A 20,131-nucleotide genomic window follows, 5' to 3' on the forward strand; every position below is an offset into this window, starting at 1 on the left:
GTAACCCGACTTTACGGTACTTTATAAAAAAGTCTATCAATTCAAAATATCCTGACATTTTCGTGTTCCGTGCCCATTCCTGACAAAAGGCCAAAATTCCTGACATGTCAGGAAAATTCCTGTCATCTGGTAACCCTTTACGGGGCAGAATAGGGCTTAGGTTTCGCTAAGCTCCCTAACTACTCTCTAACTTTCTACTCTAATCCATCCAAGGAATACCTAATTAAAATTGAAGATTTGTTATCCAATATCGCACGTGACAACTTATCAGTTTGTGTAACACGCCCTTAACACGGCTTAATGGATTTTACTAAACGCTGCGGTATACTCCCGATATATAATTAATTCGCTGCTATTCATAGCTTGTGTGCAAAATTCAATTTCCGTGCACTTGTATCGAGATGTTGTTTCATTTAAAAGGTCCCATTAATATGTACAGGTTGAAAAATGTACCTATAGTAATACACAGTCTATGCTCATCTACCTACGTTACCGAGTATGTTACTAACATCCATTATTGAGTAGAGTATACAAAATTGGCTTTATATCACAACACATCTTTTTTTTGGTGTTGCAATAACTATATTTAGTCATTTTGGGTGTCACTTCATCACTTCATTTATTTAAGTTGGATGTGGAGTATTGTGGAGTTGATCGTCTATCAGGTCAGACCGTCTACGTGCTCCTTCATCGTTTCTAACCCTCAGTGTTGCCAAGTTGGCATAATGATGTCCAGATCTGGCATATTTTCACTCGCTTTGGTACCAAAATTTTTAGCATATTTTAGTCTAAGCCAAGTTTGCATCAACTTGGCAGCAACAATATGCGCCATCGCCTTATGTGGTTCATATTTTCATATGAATTTTGACTTTTGTGGACGGATGGACGTCAACGGACTATATAAAGTTGGTCAAGCAGATCTTGTCAGTAGAAAAGGCGGTACATTTGAAAAAAGTATGTGTTTTAAGTGTCTAAATTCAAGTAATACTTTAGCATTTTTTTAGCATAGGTGTTTCAAAAATCTTTGGCATAATCTAGACATTAATAGTCTAGCATTTTTTCAAAATCCGAGTTGGCAACACTGCTAACTCTTGCGTAACGTCGGTATAGAGCAGAAGGAGTAAAGCTCTTCATTCAGACTGTTTTAGCGCGACGTACGTATACAAACACGAGAATTCTTGCCCTATGACGATCTTCTCAACCAAATATTTTATATCTTTATATCAGGTCTTCTCCACAGTGACTTTAGGTCTTGGATTTACACTGATTAACTTTTAACTTCATTGACATTCACGGCTACCATCAGTTTGGCATTGACATAAACGCTATCGTGAACGTAATTTACTTTCGATATGTAATTTACCGTTTACTCGTACTAATTAAATCATAATTTTTGCTATTTTTTTTAGTATAGTTAGAAAGGGACATTATCGTTTGGAGTGGAGTGAAGTTAGGCACATAAGACCGTAAAGAAACGTAAAACGTGACACACGGCACGTTTATTCACTGAAAGTAAGTGAAAAATACTCTGCCAACTGATGGTAGAGGCTCTGTTATTATATTTGCAATTAAAAACGGATGTTTATCATGTAGAGTTTTATTGGGCCAGACGTTTCTGCGCAAAGCATCTTCACTGAATCGTGATGAGAGTTTTAATAATACATACCATAGCAATCAGATTATTGTTTTACGCACGTTAGAGCCACCCCAGTCGTCCCACATTCATCTCGTCGTCTTCTCAACTCTGTGGCTGCACGACGACGCAACGTTGATGCAACTGCGCAGTGATGCCACTTTCCATAGCGCTGACTAGACGCCTACGCTCAAAACACGCTAGTGTGGGGTGCCCCTTCACCATTGTCTATTGAGATCTAGACAGCAAACACAAGCATAAGGTTCCTTATGTCATTAGTAGCTAGGGTTAGCACCTGCTCTCGCCCACGGCTTTCACGTGACTGCCGCCTCATTACCCTTGAACCCAAGACTACGACATCCCCATCAAGGCTCAATGACACAACATTAACAGGACACCACTACTACCCTCCGTCATTACGACACACAACAGTCACAGAATAAATTTTTGTGGAGACAAGTTTTTCTGAACTGACGGATTGGATGCCAGACCTCATTGACCTGTGACCGGCAGATGCTTCGCTGAACCAGCCGACCACCAGACCGGCGAGCGAGGATACTTGCAGCCAACACAGCCAGAACTCTTGCGATCATGCACAAAATGGTTGGTATATGGCGGAATGTTGTTAACTGTTGAGTCTAACCATGTTAAGTGCTATGCACGGAGAAAGTTTGTTGTGGTAGGTAGGTAAAATCTTGTCTGAAAGACCCTTTTTCGACCTCAGAGAGTAATTAGTTAATTACATTTTAATTAACATATATGTTCGTATGATCAATTTGCAAATATTTTTTTAGCTACGTGTTGTCATCTGAATGAGAATCCTGAAATTGGAGATACTTTTGTGACAGTCATATCGTCGGGTGACAAGCAAAAGTCACTAAGTACTATCAAAAAATTAAAGTAACAATGCACTTTATTGCACTTGTAACACGGTTTATTGTCCAATAATTTCAATGGTGTTAGTTAGTGACTTTTGCTTGTCACCCGACGATATAATAACATACTCTCGTACCATCGCCCACACAGGAAAGAAGACCATATGCCTTTTGTAATAAGGTCCACCAATGTACAGAGTGTTGGTGTCTGTACTCATACGGCTCGATTCGGAAAATGAATTAGATTTCTACTAGACTTCAACAAGTTACGATATGGATAATTTATAGATATTTGTATGTCAAATTGACGTTTCCGCGATTATGGAGCTCCTTTTGAACGATTTCGACAAGTTATGACTTAGACATCCAAGTCAAATCTAGTCGATATCTAATGTAGATCTAGTTGATCCCTAAATCGTCTCTAGATCTTGTGATTATCTGGAAATCCGAATAGGCCTGATAGAGTTTGGCGTCGCCAAAATCGTGTCGATTAGAAAGGGGACTATGATAGAGCATCGTAAATTTTGGATATTTATATCCAATATTTTTTACAAAAGTTTTATTAACTCTGAGCGCATAAGTTAGGTAACAATAGAATAAAGTAGTATCTACCGACCACAACTAATTTTCCTGTGTTTTAGTAACCCTTGTTTGTACTTGCTTGGAACTAAGTCTGTTGAGTTTGAAGATGTTAGTGTTATGGGGTACCCATTTCTCTGTAGAACTTTGAATCTTAAATAGTTTAATATAGATTTTAAGTTCTATGTAATGATTGAGATTTTAGCCTTATAAGTGTCTTTAGACATAGAAATAATTACTACCGTATTTAGAAACTGGAAGTTACTAGATACTTCTAAGGCTAAAAGTACCTTCTAGTCTAGATTATATATATCTATCTAACCGACTTTGTGACTAAATTCTTCTTTAGAATGTTTTTGCAGAATTTAGTGTGTACATAATAAAATATTATACTCGAATATCGACATAACATTTAAAATGTATGTTCTGTGAATGGCATTTAGGGTAATTCGCCAGTAACTGGCCACCCGCCAATAACTGGCCACCCTAAATTAAAAATGAATTTTATTCACCTTTAAACAGAATTCATTATAACTGGCCAGCCTTCAATAACTAGCCCTCTTATACTACAATGAATTCTGTTTATAGGTGAATAGAATTCATTTTTAGTTTAGGGTGGCCAGTTACTAACAGGTGGCCAGTTACTGGCGAATTACCCTACCTATATACCTACACATTTTTATGAATGAATGTATTGTTCAGAAATATTTGAGTACTACACCACATTAATGACATTTTTTCTCACATAACTATATTTAAATCTTGGACATTTTTGTGAAACTATACCTTCTATAGAATACAATAAAATAATCACTATCCTTTATATGTTACCGTAAAAGCACCTATAGTCTAGTACTGCAACTAATATCCTTAAGTTCTACAGTTTATAATTAATTATTTTTCTTCCTTTTACAAAAATATTTTGCCTTATAACTGTGCGACATTTAAAATTCAGTATTCACATGACCTGCTAGCATGAGTTGCGGTCTTGCGCGACTTCAAGTATATGCTAGAAGGTCTGACCTGTTAGGACGAGCGAATCCATACATCCACATAGCGCGACTTTATGGCTCCTCTTCACGTTGGGCCAACGCCAACGCCAACGAGGGACGCAGCCATGCGGTAGAATGAGATAGCAATATCACTTGCTCCCTCTAACGCATAAATGCGTCCCTCGTTGGCGTTGGCGTTGGCCCAACCTGAAGAGGAGCCTTTAAGTAGGTATGGAATCGCGCGTGAGAAAGCAACTCATACTAGCCGATGTGAATCTAGATTATCGAGTTAGTTTGGGCCATAGTTGGGTGCTTTTGGATTATAGTCGGCTGGTTTTACGGTACAGTCACCTGCAATATTATGTTACTCAACGAAAGCCGCAAAAATAGCTGACACGTTATTTATAGAGCCATAAGAGCGTTTTTTATGCGGCCGTCGAAGAGTAATATATAATATTACTGCAGGTACTGTACTACGTCTGTTATGTCACAAATATGCCCACACATTAAACTATCTGTAAGCACAGTATATCCCTAAGGCATATGTTAAACTGATTGACACCGGAACGATGCATAATTATGTAGAGCATGGACAGAGTGTTAGCATAATTAACGTGTGTACTAACTTACCCCCTTATTCCATAAACGTTTACTAAAGTTGACAAGCCGATAATAATCGTTTGTCCCTTTCCATCATACCAATACGTCGGAAAGGGCCAAACGATTATTATCGGCTTGTCAACTTTTGTAAACGTTTATGAATAAAGGGGCTCACTGATTAACAGTCCGCCGTACGGTATCGGCCTGTCAGAACAAAATTTTGACAGTTCTGAACAACTGACAGGCCACAATACCGTCCGGCGGACTGTTAATCTGCCCCTTAAGGGGGTTAGCCATCAGTCCGTTTATTAGGTTTCAGACAAACATAACATAACACGTTTGTCAATATGGAGAAGACCGTCTACAAGCCTTTTTCGTCACTTTTAACTCTTGCGTTTGTACAGTCACCTGCAATAATTTGTCACACAACGAAGGCCGCAAAAATATCCGACAAGATCTTATTTGTAGAGCCGTAAGAGCGTGTCACATATTTTTGCGGCCTTCGAAGAGTAGCATATTATGGTGTGGTGACTACACATATTTGCTCCTTTAACAGAAGGAGTGAAGCTCACAAAAATATGGGCGTATTAGACCTATGTCGGTCTTTCCCGCAATAAATTTTGACAACCGGACTAATTGTGTCGCTGCATATACGTAGTATAAAGTACGTAATCGAAATAAACATATTTTTCTTAACATAACGTAAAATAAATGGCTAAAAGTGATATTAGGTCCGATATTACAGCAAAAAGGCTGACAAAAAAAAAACAAAAAAACTAGTTCCATCAAAATTATTCACTCAAATACTTATTTCACTATAACACCCAGGAAAACCGATAAAATATCAGAACTAAAAGGAAGAAAAAATACGACATCTTAACTGAGTAGGAATAAACCTTCTTAAATTGAATTCGGACTGGACTTTTATCCATTACTTTTTGAGAAGAGCGTAACTCCAAAGGACTTTATTAATCTTTTTGTAACAAAAAAGACTTTAGTGCAACTAGCGAATAGAAGAAAAAGCGACCTTATGATTATACACACACAGTTTAGTTTTACTTAAACACGTATGTCATACAGTAGGGTTTTTTAATGGACTTATGACCCTTACTCTTATACAGGATGTTCGCTTAGTGAGTCGAGAACGCAGTCGTAAAATTTTTCAATGTCTTTTTTAATTAAAACTGATATTATCTCAAAGTGCAGTCGGGACTTTGTATAATGGACGTTGAAAGCACATTTACAGATGTCTTCATTCTCTTTAAAGTCTCGGAGGTATCTTGGGTATCCTTTTTGTAGTTTATTGTTGCACTATCTAGTCAGGATATAAACTATATATACTAGCGAATAAAGGAAAAAGCGACCTTATAATTATACACACACAGTTTAGTTTTACTTAAACACGTATGTCATACAATAGGGTTTTTTTAATGGACTTATGACCCTTACTCTTATACAGGATGTTCGCTTAGTGAGTCGAGAATGCAGTCGTAAAATTTTTCAATGTCTTTTTTAATTAAAACTGATATTATCTCAAAGTGCAGTCGGGACTTTGTATAATGGACGTTGAAAGCACATTTAGAGATGTCTTCATTCTCTTTAAAGTCTCGGAGGTATCTTGGGTAGGTATCCTTTTTGTAGTTTATTGTTGCAGTATCTAGTCAGGATATAATTGAGTTGGGTACCGGCATTGTAATTACGTGATTAAAAGTATCCTTCCTTTAAATAAAGATTATTAATTTAAAGTTAGAAAAAAAAACTCACACTCAAATTTTTGCTACGCGTTAGACTAGTGATCAAATAAGCTTTGTCGCTGACTGTACTTTTTTTGGTAAGAAAATACAAATATCACTTGGTCTCTTACAAAAAAAACGCGGCCACGTCTCATTTTTTTGCAAACAAGGCAACCAAACGAATTATGTCGCTTTATTATAGTTATGCACAAAAATACATATAAAAAACTAAGATTTATAGTCGCGAGCTTATTATTTAAGCTTTAGGCAATAAATACTTACTTATGTACCTACTATCGTTACATTATAATTGTCTAGACTACCAGTAAATATTATATATTATTTAAAATAAAACTATACGCGTATGCAACGACTTATTTAGGTTTGACAAGTAGGTATGTATTAAGACATATAAAATCACCCCCTAGCATGATAAACTGTCTAACTAGTTGTCCCTTACCTACTATAGGATGCAGCACAGTATCTGTACTCTTCTAACGCATGTTGAGTGAAACATATATCGATTTTTTTGTACCTAAATGAGTGTCCCGAACACATATATATGTTTTTATACATATTGTTAACATACAGTTTATGACATAAAATATAAGATATAAAATACGAGTTTTAGAACACACACACATTGTATACAAGCATTTTTAACAATAAAAACTATATAATACTACTACAGACTTTCATTTAGAACCCATGTTTCCACTTGTTCCATGTTGCATGTAGTTTTACACCTCTTTGAGTTTTTTTTTTTCGAAAAAAATGCACGTTTTTGCATTTTGTTAATTTGTTTCTATGTATTTTTGTTTGATTTCTGTAAGCCCGTAATATTTTAATTCTTAAGAAATTTATCTAATGCTAAATTTTAACCCCCTTATTCATAAACGTTTACTAAAGTTGACAAGCCGATAATAATCGTTTGTCCCTTTCCGACGTATTGGTATGATGGAAAGGGACAAACGTTTATGAATGAGGGGGTAAGACTATACAATTGATTTGCCTAACTTTTATAGGAATATTAAGTGTTTTATATTTTAATAATCTGGATAAGTGGATAGTAGAAATTTCATTATATATGTAAAATGGCTGTAACATACATAAAAGAATGTAGGTATTCTACGAAACCCTACGTTCGAAATTTCTTCGAAACGCGAATCCACAGTTTACCTAAAAATCCTAAACTTAAAAGTTGTAAACTAGAATATGGGAAAGATATTCGCCTAAGGAAAACCTACTGTGTATGGTTTCTCTAGCCAACCCCACCAAATTAAGAAGTACCATTTATTTCAGATATGGAGTTCGGAAGCGGCGGTCCCCCGCCCCCCGGGATGAAAATGGAGCGTCATGGTCCTCCACCGCCCCATCATCCGGTAAACATATTTTTCTCAAAAATGGACGGCAAAGTCGACTTTGCCATTTAAAAAATAGGTCGCGAAGCGCGGAGTTTATGGTCAGTCAAAAATTAAAAAGTTAAAAACATTGCAGTCTCGATTTTAGGACTGCAATGTTGCATACAAATTCCATTATTTGTCGAGTTCCAAACTTTTTAAAAGTTGAAATGGCCATATCAAATAAAGGCACAGGCCCATTAAGCAGCCAAACAGATGATTAGTACCGCGACTATTTAGCTGTCTCAAATAGGTTGGCGTATTTTCGGCAGAAAAATACACTTCTATTTTTTTATTAAAAAAAATAAAAAGGCGGCAAGGGCTTTGTTCTGTGAAAATATATACGTAAAAATGTTGCTTTTGTAAAATATTTCTATGATATTTACATTTCTTGCACCATTTTTGAGAAAAGCACTATATATGACTCGGCTGGAAGGCTACTTGCTGGCTTCGGATTCAATTAAACGGACTCCCAAGGTCGTCCGTTTAAAACGAATCCTCAGCCTGCAAGTAGCTACTTCCGAGCCTCGACAATAATGTACTATTTCACATCATCTATTGAAAATGGGCTTTTTCTTCCCCACTAGGAGGGTTCAAAGTGACACTTTTCTTCCCCGCTAGGAGGGATCAAAGTGACACTTTTCTTCCCCGCTAGGAGGGATCAAAGTGGCACTTTTCTTCCCCGCTAGGAGGGATCAAAGTGACACTTTTCTTCCCCGCTAGGAGGGATCAAAGTGGCACTTTTCTTTCTTGCTAGGAGGGATCAAAGTGGCACTTTTCTTCCTTGCTAGGAGGGATCAAAGTGGCACTTTTCTTCCTTGCTAGGAGGGATCAAAGTGGCACTTTTCTTCCTTGCTAGGAGGGATCAAAGTGACACTTTTCTTCCTTGCTAGGAGGGATCAAAATGGCACTTTTCTTCCTTGCTAGGAGGGATTAAAGTGGCACTTTTCTTCCTTGCTAGGAGGGATCAAAGTGGCACTTTTCTTCCCTGCTAGGAGGGATTAAAGTTGTAGTTTTCTATCACGGACACGATTGATTTGACGCAGGCACTAGTGTTTACGAAAGCGACTGCCATCTGATCTTCCAACCCAGGGGAAACTATTAGGCCTTATTGGGATTAGTCCGGTATCACGAATTCACGATGTTTTCCTTCACCGAAAAGCGACTGGCAAATATCAAATGATATTTCGTACATGAGTTCCGAAAAACTCATTGGCACGAGCCGGGGTTTGAACACACGATCTCCGGATTTAATATAATGATATACCGGGTGTGGCCTGTAATATGAGCAAAAAATTTAATTGTAGGCTGTACTCCTCATACTGACCAACATTTGTACAGCTACTTTTAAAAATAACTTGTGGTTTGATTTTTAATACACTTTAAATTTTATTCTAAGACGCAATGTATTGCGAATTCTGTTATGTTTAAGGCGTGACAAGCAACGTCAATCACAATGATATGGCGTGGCGATGGCGTCCATTGAAGATAATATTTATTTTGTATGAAAAACAGGGAGTCTAAATACTTCATATTTTTTAAAAGTTGTTGAACAAAAATGTCACCGTTTGAGGAGTGCAATCTATGTTTTAATTATTTGCTCATGGTACAGGCCACACCCGGTATAAAAGTAAAGGGGGTTTAAGGCCATATGATAAATGGTGTCTAATTGTTTATATTTTGTAGAGCGGCCTATTGAAGTATTGTTTCATGTTGCAGCGTGATGGTCGCGGTTACGGGCCCGAGGGATATGGTGGCGAAGGTTTCGTGCCGCCGCCGCCCATGCACCATCCCGCTATGCCGCCACAAAACCAGGTATGTCTATCGTGAACCAAGACAATAATGTCCAAGAGATACAGGTTAGAATTTTGTATCTAAAGGGGCCCACAGATTACCAGTTCGCCGGACGATATCAGCCTGTCAGTAGTTCGGAGCTGTCAAATTTTGCGTTTAACTGACAGGCTGATACTTAACTGAAGCTGAACTGGTAATCAGTGGGCCCCTGAACAGATCTGACATACAATAGTGTAAGAACTATTACAACTAGATCGAGAGGAAAACCACGAGCAAGCTATACACAATAATTAAAAGCAAAAGCAAATGTCGTGTCTTACCAGGACCTAAAGAATCTGGCTAAGGATTGCGAAAACTGGCGCATACTCCACCGAGAAGAGCCATGCTCTTAATCCTTTACCAGGCTAAGGGATATATATTTCCCACATGCGAGACTTCAAACATGTGTTCTATTTTCATGAGTAAGACTGACATTCGATAGTCATTTTTGAACTGTCAGACTGGTAAAGGGTTAAATTAGGATGATGATACAATAGTACCTATTCAACTCGCACATAACGAGAGGTCTTAACTTGAAATACAAGTGTGATTATATGAAGCGAGGAACTATTCTTACTGCACGTGTGAATTTCGTGTACAGATGTATAGTGCATGATTATTTTCCATCGTATTTCCACGGAAACATGCGAACGTGTTTTAGTCATACAGGGTGTCCCAGAATTCGACGTCAAGCCGTAAACGGATGATAGACCAAGTCATAACAGTTATCATAAAAATACAAAAAAAATCCAACTCATGTTCTTTAAAAATTATGGTCACTTTAAAAATTCACTAAAAAAATCCACACCCTGTAATTATTCAAGATTACACAATAATAAAAAAATTAGAATAAATTATGGAATTTGTAGTAACAAGAGTTAAAGAACCATTACAGGGTGTGGATTTTTTAGTGAATTTTTAAAGTGACCATATTTTTTTAAAAACATGAGTTGGTTTTTTTTTTGTATTTTCATGATAACTGTTATGACTTGGTCTATCATCCGTTTACGGCTTGACGTCGATTTCTGGGACACCCTGTATGCTATTTCAGTCAGTCTCGGTACAAAAAGTACTGAGGTTGATTGAAGTAGCATGACAAATACGAACGTTGTCGAGAAAATGCTATGGAAAACAATTATTCACTACATCTGTAATTAACAACTGTTTCTTATAACAGGGCGGACCACCACAGCAGGGCGCTGTGATGATGGTGTATGGCCTGGACCCACAGACTGCCAACGCGGATCGTCTTTTCAATCTGTGCTGCCTCTACGGGAACGTCGTCAGAGTAAGTCACTTCATCTGTCGGATAATTTTTAGCTTCTTATGAATAATGTAAACATACGTTACATATAGGCTCTTCTTCTAGTACGTCACTTATCCCGAATAATCCCGATCCAGGCCGCGTAGCCAACATAGAAATCGCTTCGTAGCGATCGAAACGCAACTGTCACTGTCGCACTAATATGGAAGAGTGTATAGAGAGACAAAAGCGTTTCGTTGTTGTAGTGATAGCGATTGTCACCTTGGCTAGGCCGGCTCAGCTAATTTAAACTACTTTTTTTTACTGGTAGACTGGCGTTCGTTAAATGCTGTTTTCTTTCCACAGATAAAGTTCTTGAAGACAAAAGAAGGCACAGCCATGGTTCAGATGGGCGATGGCGTGTCAGTAGAGAGATGTGTCCAGAATCTCAACAATGTCACAGTTGGAGACTACACATTGACACTGGCGTGAGTATTATACCTACTTGTCACTTTTTGACTATTATCAAGACGTTAAATTGCATGTTCAGATATTATTGAGTACGTGGGCCGCTCCGATATATCTGATGGCGGCTGTACAAAAATTCGCTGTTGCTTTATATTTCACTATACCTAAACTTTTTGTATACTTACGCTTTAAGGCTCCGTCAAACAGGCGCTTTTTGCGGGCGGCGCGTGAGCGGGGCGCGCCTCTTTTACATAAAAAACGCTCACGCGCCGCCCGGAAAATGCGCCATTGTGACGGAACCTTTATTGATTTACGATGATTAAGGTTCTCGTCTATGTATGTCTAAGCGATTTCTCATGTTTCGACATTTAATCTGTCAATTCCTCGTATTGATAATATATCACAAAATACCTGTACAAGATCATTTCTCAAAATAGACGGGTATAATCCCAGTATAAATCATTGGATACCCGATGCCGGCACTCGGCTTGTTTGTTTAATGTCGCCCCGATATTGATGTTTGCCGGGGCGAATGGAGACGGAACGGATTTTAAAATTAACAATTTCGACCACATCTGGTATTGGAATGACTTTTATTTTCCGGTATCTGTTAAGTACTTTTTTAAACGAAATAAGTTTTCGCTAGCAAGAATTCAACCTAATTATGATGGATGATTAAGCATTTTGCATACTTACGTAACGTAGATGAATTTCCATGTTATCATCAAGCACAAGCTATTTTGGGAGCCTAGCTAAGATGGCAATCGTTTTGTAAACTCCAATCAAAACTAAATAGCCCTTCGTGTGGCCAGGCGTGGCTCACTCCGCGATTTCGTCGCTTTGCTACAGGTAGCTAAAAGTACATCCATTCCACCCCAATTTTGGGGAAAGCCATAAGCCGCGCGTAGCGTTGTCGCCACCTAGCGGCCATGTCTGTACTGATCGTAACAGACGCGTTTTGTTAGAGAGTGAGTCTTCTGTTCCTAGTGCTATTATTTATTCTGTGGTGTGGCAGACGCCATTTTGCACATATCAGGACGTATGCCGTTCTCCCACTGCTGTCAGGAAGGAATATCGGCTCGTCTGCCACTGTCGCTACGCGTGGGCCTCGCGCCGCAAGGGGGCCTCGCGCGAGGCCTCTTCGGGCACAGTGAAAGAATAGGGCCTCGCAGATGCGACTTTGTCCACGGCTAGATTAGTTCTCTCTACGCCACTGCCGCTGCGGGACATTTTTAGGTTCTCTCTCTTGACGGAAATTTGAGTACCATAAATAGGTTATTATTCACTGCTCTAAAGTCTATTTTTTTTATTCGGTAGACTAAAATGACATTTCCTAGTATGAACATAAAATGTCATTTCATAATAAAAAAATAGGCTTTAACATGTAACAAGGCGAGATCGTTAGACAAGGATCGCTAGTGCTAAAGCTTGTACAGTCGCCATCTGATATATCGGAGCGTCCAAGGTGTTCAGAATATCTGAACACGCACTCTAACGCCTTGACAATAGAGGCGTGCTCAGATATTTGTGAGCACCTTGGCCGCTCCGATATATCTGATGGTGACTGTACATATATTTTTTTTCTTATGTATTTCCAGATTCTCCAAACAAGCGTACCTGTCCGAAGTAATGAACCCGTACCCCCTTCCTGATAAGTCGCCCTCCTTCAAGGACTACGTCGGCAATAAGAACAACCGCTTCCTCACGCCTGCCTCCATTCACAAGAACAGGATACAACCGCCTTCCAAGGTAAACTGTCTCTTTTTCTCTTGCACTGTATTGATCAGAAAGAGACATCGGCGTTTTTGGAATAGAAAACAATCGCTTCCTCACGTCTGCCCCCATACATAAGAACAGGATACAACCGCCTTCCAAAGTAAACTGTCTCTTTCTCTCTTGCACTGTTTGACCGGAAAGAGACATCGGCATTGTTGGAAAAGAAAACAATCGCTTCCTCACGTCTGCCCCCATACATAAGAACAGGATACAACCGCCTTCCAAGGTAAACTGTCTCTTTTTCTCTTGCACTGTATTGATCAGAAAGAGACATCGGCGTTTTTGGAATAGAAAACAATCGCTTCCTCACGTCTGCCCCCACACAGAAGAACAGGATACAACCGCCTTCCAAGATAAACTGTCTCTTTCTCTCTTGCACTATATTAGATCAGAAAGAGACATCGGCATTGTTGGAAAAGAAAACAAACGCTTCCTCACGTCTGCCTCCATTCATAAGAACAGGTAAACTGTCTCTTCCAAGGTAAACTGTCTCTTTTTCTATTGCACTGTATTGATCAGAAAGGGGGATCGTCATTGTTTAATAATAACGATTGTGTTGGAAAATAAAACAATCGCTTCCTCACGCCTGCCTCCATTCATAAGAACAGGATACAACCGCCTTCCAAGGTAAACTGTCTCTTTCTCTCTTGCACTGTTTGATCGGAAAGAGACACCGTCATATAATGATTAATGACTATGTTGGAAAAGAAAACAATCGCTTACTCACGTCTGCCACCATACATAAAAACAGGATACAATCGCCTTCCAAGGTAATGTCTCTTTCTCTCTTGCACCGTTAGGTTTTAAAAATTCCAGCTTGTCTTTAAAATCTTCTTCGTGGAGAAGGATTTAAAAGCCCAGAAACTTACACCAGCAACAACCCGGGATAGAATATCCTGGCGCCGATGCACAGGGAGGCCCGACCCCAGATGAACTGGGATAAGGGCAGGAAGAAGAAGAAGAAGATTTTGAAAATCTGCCACGTAATAGCTACTATACAGATGTTTATCATTTGCAGGTGCTCCACTTCTTCAACACGCCTCCAGACGTGTCGGACGACCAGCTGTTGCAGGTCTTCAAGGATTACGGGGTCATGCCCCCGCACACTATCTCGAAGTTCCCGCTAAAGAGCGAGAGGTGAGATTTTATGCCCCTTTTTATAATTAGGATTCTTTGAAATTGGAAGTGGTAACTTTCGATATAAGTATTATTATAACCTTGTACAGGTACTTTCCTTAAAATCTGTTCGTATTTTTTGCCTTCGATGTTATAATTACTAACTGTAAACCATAGGTTAAATGTTTTATTGTACTAGCATTACACAAACCACCAAAAATGAATCCACATACCTCTTTGACGAGTCTGGCGACGGCGGCTATATGCACTGGTTGATTTACACACAGATTTCAATGTTTCGACCGGGCCCAGCGTAAATCTTTATGCACACACACTTAAAGTTATGTTACAAATCTTTTTATGGTCAAACGAGTTCACTTATCACACAATTCTATGTAAAATATAGTTTTATGAACCGAGAAAAACTTTCATAACCCGACATCTTTTTAACCGAGAACCAAACTGCTCTCATTGGTCCATTTGAATGCTTGGTCTATTGCGCGACTGCGCAGTGCATCGTGGTGTTGCCATGCCATAACACAGGCAATGGATTTAAATTTTGAGAGAATGAATAATGCTTGCACATATTCTCCCCCCCGAACCAAGCTAGGTCTTGGTTAGCAACTATCCATCAAAGGCAATACACAGAGTTTTGAAACAGGCCGGAGTAAAGAACCGTTTTGAACCCTTAATTCAGCTACACGATTGATTCCGTCTTTTCCTGGCAATAATCTAATAATGCGGCCACGTTTCCACTGTAAAGGTGGATAGTTTTCTTCCTTTATTAAAACTAAATCATTAATTTCCGGAGATTTCGTACGTAAAGTCCATTTAGGACGCTGTTGTAGAGTATGAAGATATTCATTGCGAAAACGAGACCAAAAATGTTGTGTCAGTTTTTGAATTTGTTGAAATTGCGACAAACGGCCTATATTCGTTAATTCAAATGGATATTCCGGTAGAGCTACCAGTGGTTGACCGATGATGAAATGACCAGGAGTTAAAACTTCCAAGTCTGTCGGATCCGAACTGAGAGGACACAAAGGCCTTGAATTCATCACCGCTTCGACCTTAGTAAAAAATGTCGTTAATTGCTCGAACGTAAGCCGTTGATCACCGAGTACACGATACATGTGTGTTTTAGCGGATTTAACAGCAGCTTCAAACAATCCACCCATATTTGGGCTAGATATGAGCGCCGATAGGCATGTAGCCGGCGGCGGCGCGCCGGTCAAAATCGGTCGGCGGCGGCGGCGAATCGGCGGCGTGGCCTTGAAACACCTTTGATTGATGCAAAAATAATTCAAACCGAAATTTATCTGAAAAAACATGTTTTCGCTGTAAGAAAGTTATAAAATAAGTGCATTTTTCAGTTTGAAGGATAATTTATTGAATAAACGTACGAAAATAGTTTTATATAGTATAAACACTCGCATAAACGGTATCGCGCTGCATCAGAGCCGGTCTTAATCTTGGTGAGGCCCTGGCCGGAAGATCTTTGCGAGGCCCTCTTCTTTTGTGCTAACTAAACAGTAGGGGATTGACTTTATCATCAGGAAAACGTAGGAAAACGTCTTGTCGATATTCTAAAGAGCCGAAGTGAGGAAAATCAAGCTTTGTCGCTAACCAAAACCAACCCAACAAAACCGATTTATGTCTTAAGGTGAGGCTCGAGGCCGAGCTCCACCTAACACCGAAGACCTGATTCCGTTACCTTCCCATGCGAGCATGCGAGGCCAGAGGCTGAGCTGCTGGTATTAAGCATACAGCTTAGAATCGAACGCCAATTGTGAGCTTGGCTGACGGCCGAATGCCTGGAGCGCCGATTTCGGTGCGCTTCTGTGCAAGGCCGAAGACCAAGCTGCAAGAGAGCAGAGCTTAGAATTGAACTAGTGGTCCAGTGTAAGCAAGTCCGAAGGCCGATAAAGACCGAGGCCATAATGTTAAAAACTTGAAGATGCAGGTGCATTCGTGCGAGGCCAAAGGCCGTGCTGCAGTGGAGCTAAGATCGGACAAAAACCAATGAATAAACATTTTTAAAGCGAGGCCGAAAGTTGAGCTCCAAACAGAGCCGAAAACTTGGCGGTTCTCATAGCGGATAGAGATACTTCCATGCGAGCGATGCGAGGCCAAAGATTGAGCTTCGAGAGAGCAAAGTTTGAAATTTGAACAATGGCCAAGTTTAAATGAGAGCCGTTTCCGTTTCCGACGCCCTTCCTTTGGACGTGAAAACGCTTAATATCTGAAATTAACCCCTTTTTTTACATTTTAAAAATATTAAGCCATGCTTGCAATGGTTAATTTCGCGGTGAATGACGGATTACCTAACCAGCTGGCAAAATTTGTAATTTCGTTGTCCTAAGACTAGTAGCGCGGTTACCAGAGAGAAAAGTTGGAATTTACCTACGATATTTTTGAATTATATGGACCTAAACTACCTTTTGAATGTCGATAAGCTATTCAGAGTGGCGCCGTTAAAGATCTAAACTAGATAAAATCTGATTCTGAAAGTAGTAGTATCTAACAAGGTCACGCCGATGCCACGCCGATAGCGCAGCGTCGGCGGCGGCGGCGCGAAAATTTCGTCGGCGGCGGCGGCGCGTCGGCGCGGCGCTCATATCTAATTTGGGCTACTGGGAGGGTTGAACAGCCATGTAATTTGGTTTTTGATTAATTCACGTTCTAACTCGCCGTGATGATTCTTTAAGTAAATGAATAAATCTTTCAAATGTTTGTTAGTCCCGACGTAATTTGTACCACAATCAGAGCGAATCAAGGAAGGTAACCCGCTTCGAGAAACAAATCTAGTAAAAGCAGCGACAAATGCTTCGACTGAAAGTTGAGAAACTATTTCCAAATTTACCGCCTTTGTTGACAAACAAACGAAGATGCACAAATAACACTTTTGAATGCGAGCATTTCTTAAACTACTGCTCTTCATGAGAATTGGGCCTGCAAAATCCGTCCCTACTCCTTCGAATACTCGACAGCATCGAACCCGATCTGCAGGTAAGTCTGCCATAAATGGCTGTTGGTGTCGAGGCGCAGTTTTAAAGCATGGAATGCATTTAAATGTCACATTTTTAGTTACAAATCGCATTGATAATATCCAATAATTCCGACTTAGAATTGAAGCTAAAGTGTCAGCACCTACGTGACAATACACCTTATGATAATGTTCCACTAAAAGAAATGTGAGTTTGTCTTTTCCGGGAAGTAAAATGGGATGTCGGGCCGAATAAGGAAGTTCTGAATGACAAAGACGTCCTCCAACTCGAATTAAACCTTGTCCGTCGACAAATAAGTTAAGTTTCCGTAACGAGTCTCGAATAGGTTTCCCAGCAGATAAATCTTCAATGTGACTACAGAAATGTTTCTTTTGAATCATCTGGAACAAACGAGACAGTGCGAAACGACGTTCCGATACAGACACATTTTTGTTAACATTTTTACTACCACGACAGTTATTCATAAATCGAAACAAAAGCGCTGTCACGTTGACTAATTTTTCAAACGAGCTATACCGATCGATTAAATCAAAGTCATCTAAAGCGAGACTATTAGACACACATTTCGAACGTAATCCTGGCAAGTTCTCAGGTAAATCTGGCTTGGTTTGGTTAGGCCAATATTCTCGAGACCGATGTAACCATTTTGGACTCCACCACAAAGGATGTTCAAGCAATTGGGCGGCTGTACAACCACGAGATGCAACATCTGCACAATTTAAATCACTATTGATGTAAAACCAAGAAACTGGTAAATTGAGCTCATTTATCTGGGAAACTCTATTACCTTGAAATACATCCAATTTATGGGGTGAAATATTCAGCCAAGCTAAAGTTATCGTGCTATCACACCAACCGATAATTTCCGTGATTGTAAGTGACAGCTCACATAGTGCTAAATATACGTGAGACAGTAATTTAGCCAGCAAACTTGCGGCACTTAATTCCGCCTGTGGTATCGTCAATTTTGTTTTAAGTGGAGAAATTCTTGTTTTTGCAATAACCAGGCGAACAGTGACTTCTCCATCAGAACATTCTGTTCGCAAGTATACTGCAGCTGCATAACCGACAGACGATCCATCACAAAAACCGTGCAAAGAGTATGACACTTCGCTTTTTAACTTCAAACACCTAGGAATAACCAGTTTCTTTAGATTGAGTAAGTCTGAGAGAATGTTATTCCACTTGTCGACTATGTGGCTAGGTGCCGGTGAATCCCAGTCTACTCGTTTAGCTCCGTCACTCACTAGCTCCTGTAATAATAATTTCACCCTGAAGACTACCGGACTAATCCATCCGAGTGGGTCAAATAATTTTGCCAACGACGAAAGAATACTGCGCCTAGTAGGCGTAGCTTGCTCGTCAGGTAGATTAACTCTATAGGTAAACGTGTCCGTAGATGGATTCCATTGAATACCTAAGACCTTAATAAATCCAGTACTGTCGTCATTGTCAAAACAACGAGGAACTTCACAATGATCCGTGGGAAATCCAGCTAATAAGCGAGGTTCGTTAGATGCCCATTTTCGCAATTCATAGCCAGCAGTTCGCATGATCGCGATTAGCTCATTCATAAGCATTTCAGCTTCCTGAATGGAGTCCGCCCCTCCGTTTATATCGTCTACATATGCATTGGCTAATAGAAGCCTGGCAGCATTCGGAAACCGCTCCTTTTCGTCTGCAGCCAGCTGGTGAAGACATCTAATCGATACGAAAGGACTTGACTTTAGCCCGTAGGTATTAGTAGTCAGTTCAAAAAATTGGACAGGCTCCGTTTCGTTCCGTCTCCAAAGAATTAGCTGGTATCTTCGATCTTCAGGATGAATCCATGTCATTCGAAACATCATTTTTACATCAGTAGTAAAAACAATTAAGGGCAACCGAAAATTTAAAATGATTGTAGTTATGTCATTTTGCAATTTTTCCCCTGAATGTAAACAATCATTTAAACTAACACCAGTTGTTGTTTTCGCACTTCCATCAAAAACAACACGAATCTTTTCAGTGTCCCCTGATTTCTTAAAAATGCCATGATGTGGCAAAATGAAATATTCCTGCCCAGAGTCCACATCAAAGTGTGAAAGTTTCATATGACCAAGTTCTAGATATTCCTCCATAAATTGTTTATACTTTTCTTTGAAAACCGGCTGCGATTTCATACGCTTTTCTAAAGCTATAAACCGACTAATCGCATTTGGTTTTGAGTCACCTAACTCCGCATGATTAGGTATTAACGGTAAACGAACAACATATTTACCATCAGTCCCTCGAGTGACTGTAGTTTCAAACAAATTCTCACAATTCACATCCATAGGATCTTTTATAGAGACCTTAGGAGGCTCTTCCGTTTTCCAAAACCGCTCGACCGTGTCAATCAAAGAAACACCCGAAAAATATTCCACACTACGTGGTATCTCCCGATTAATCCCACGCAATGGACCGAAAACCGCCAAATCAAATATTGTATCAATAGCATATGGACCACCCTTCCGAATAATGATTTTATTTCCTTCAATTATTTCACCGAGTATGTCGCAACCGAATATAATGTCCACCCTAGACATGTGTTCATAACCGAAATCCGAAAAGTATTCATTAGATAAACCGAGCCGAGTAGCAATGTACGCCGTTGGCGACCGTAAAACCACCGCATTTACCGATAAAATAACGTTTTCCTTACGTTCCGACCGAAAAGTAAGAGTCACTATATGCTTACTATTACTAGCTTTGTCACCGACACCCGATAACGAGGTAACAGAGTAATGTTTCTTTAGCCCTAAAGTTTCAACAAAATCGCTCCGCACTACTGTAGTTTGAGAACCTAAATCTAAAAGAGCCCGAGTCTTAATAAATTCTGCATTTTTTGATAATACAC

The 20,131-nt window shown here is 39.6% G+C and overlaps 1 protein-coding gene across 3 annotated transcripts in view; it reads left to right on the forward strand.

Annotated features, from left to right (window-relative positions):
* LOC134675876 (heterogeneous nuclear ribonucleoprotein L) overlaps positions 1-20,131 on the forward strand; it is a 678,145-nt gene that overhangs the window by 649,521 nt on the left and 8,493 nt on the right. For 2 of the 3 annotated variants that reach the window (XM_063534203.1, XM_063534204.1), the window contains exons 7-13: positions 2,147-2,236; positions 7,715-7,794; positions 9,532-9,627; positions 10,823-10,933; positions 11,255-11,376; positions 12,955-13,105; positions 14,151-14,269. In XM_063534203.1, the coding sequence (XP_063390273.1) occupies positions 2,147-2,236; positions 7,715-7,794; positions 9,532-9,627; positions 10,823-10,933; positions 11,255-11,376; positions 12,955-13,105; positions 14,151-14,269 (769 nt within the window). The remainder of the gene's footprint in view (positions 1-2,146; positions 2,237-7,714; positions 7,795-9,531; positions 9,628-10,822; positions 10,934-11,254; positions 11,377-12,954; positions 13,106-14,150; positions 14,270-20,131) is intronic. The other variant, XM_063534205.1, reaches the window with a different exon arrangement.

This window comes from Cydia fagiglandana, chromosome 23 (assembly GCF_963556715.1).
Source record: "Cydia fagiglandana chromosome 23, ilCydFagi1.1, whole genome shotgun sequence".
In the NCBI taxonomy this organism is placed as follows: Eukaryota; Metazoa; Arthropoda; class Insecta; order Lepidoptera; family Tortricidae; genus Cydia; species Cydia fagiglandana.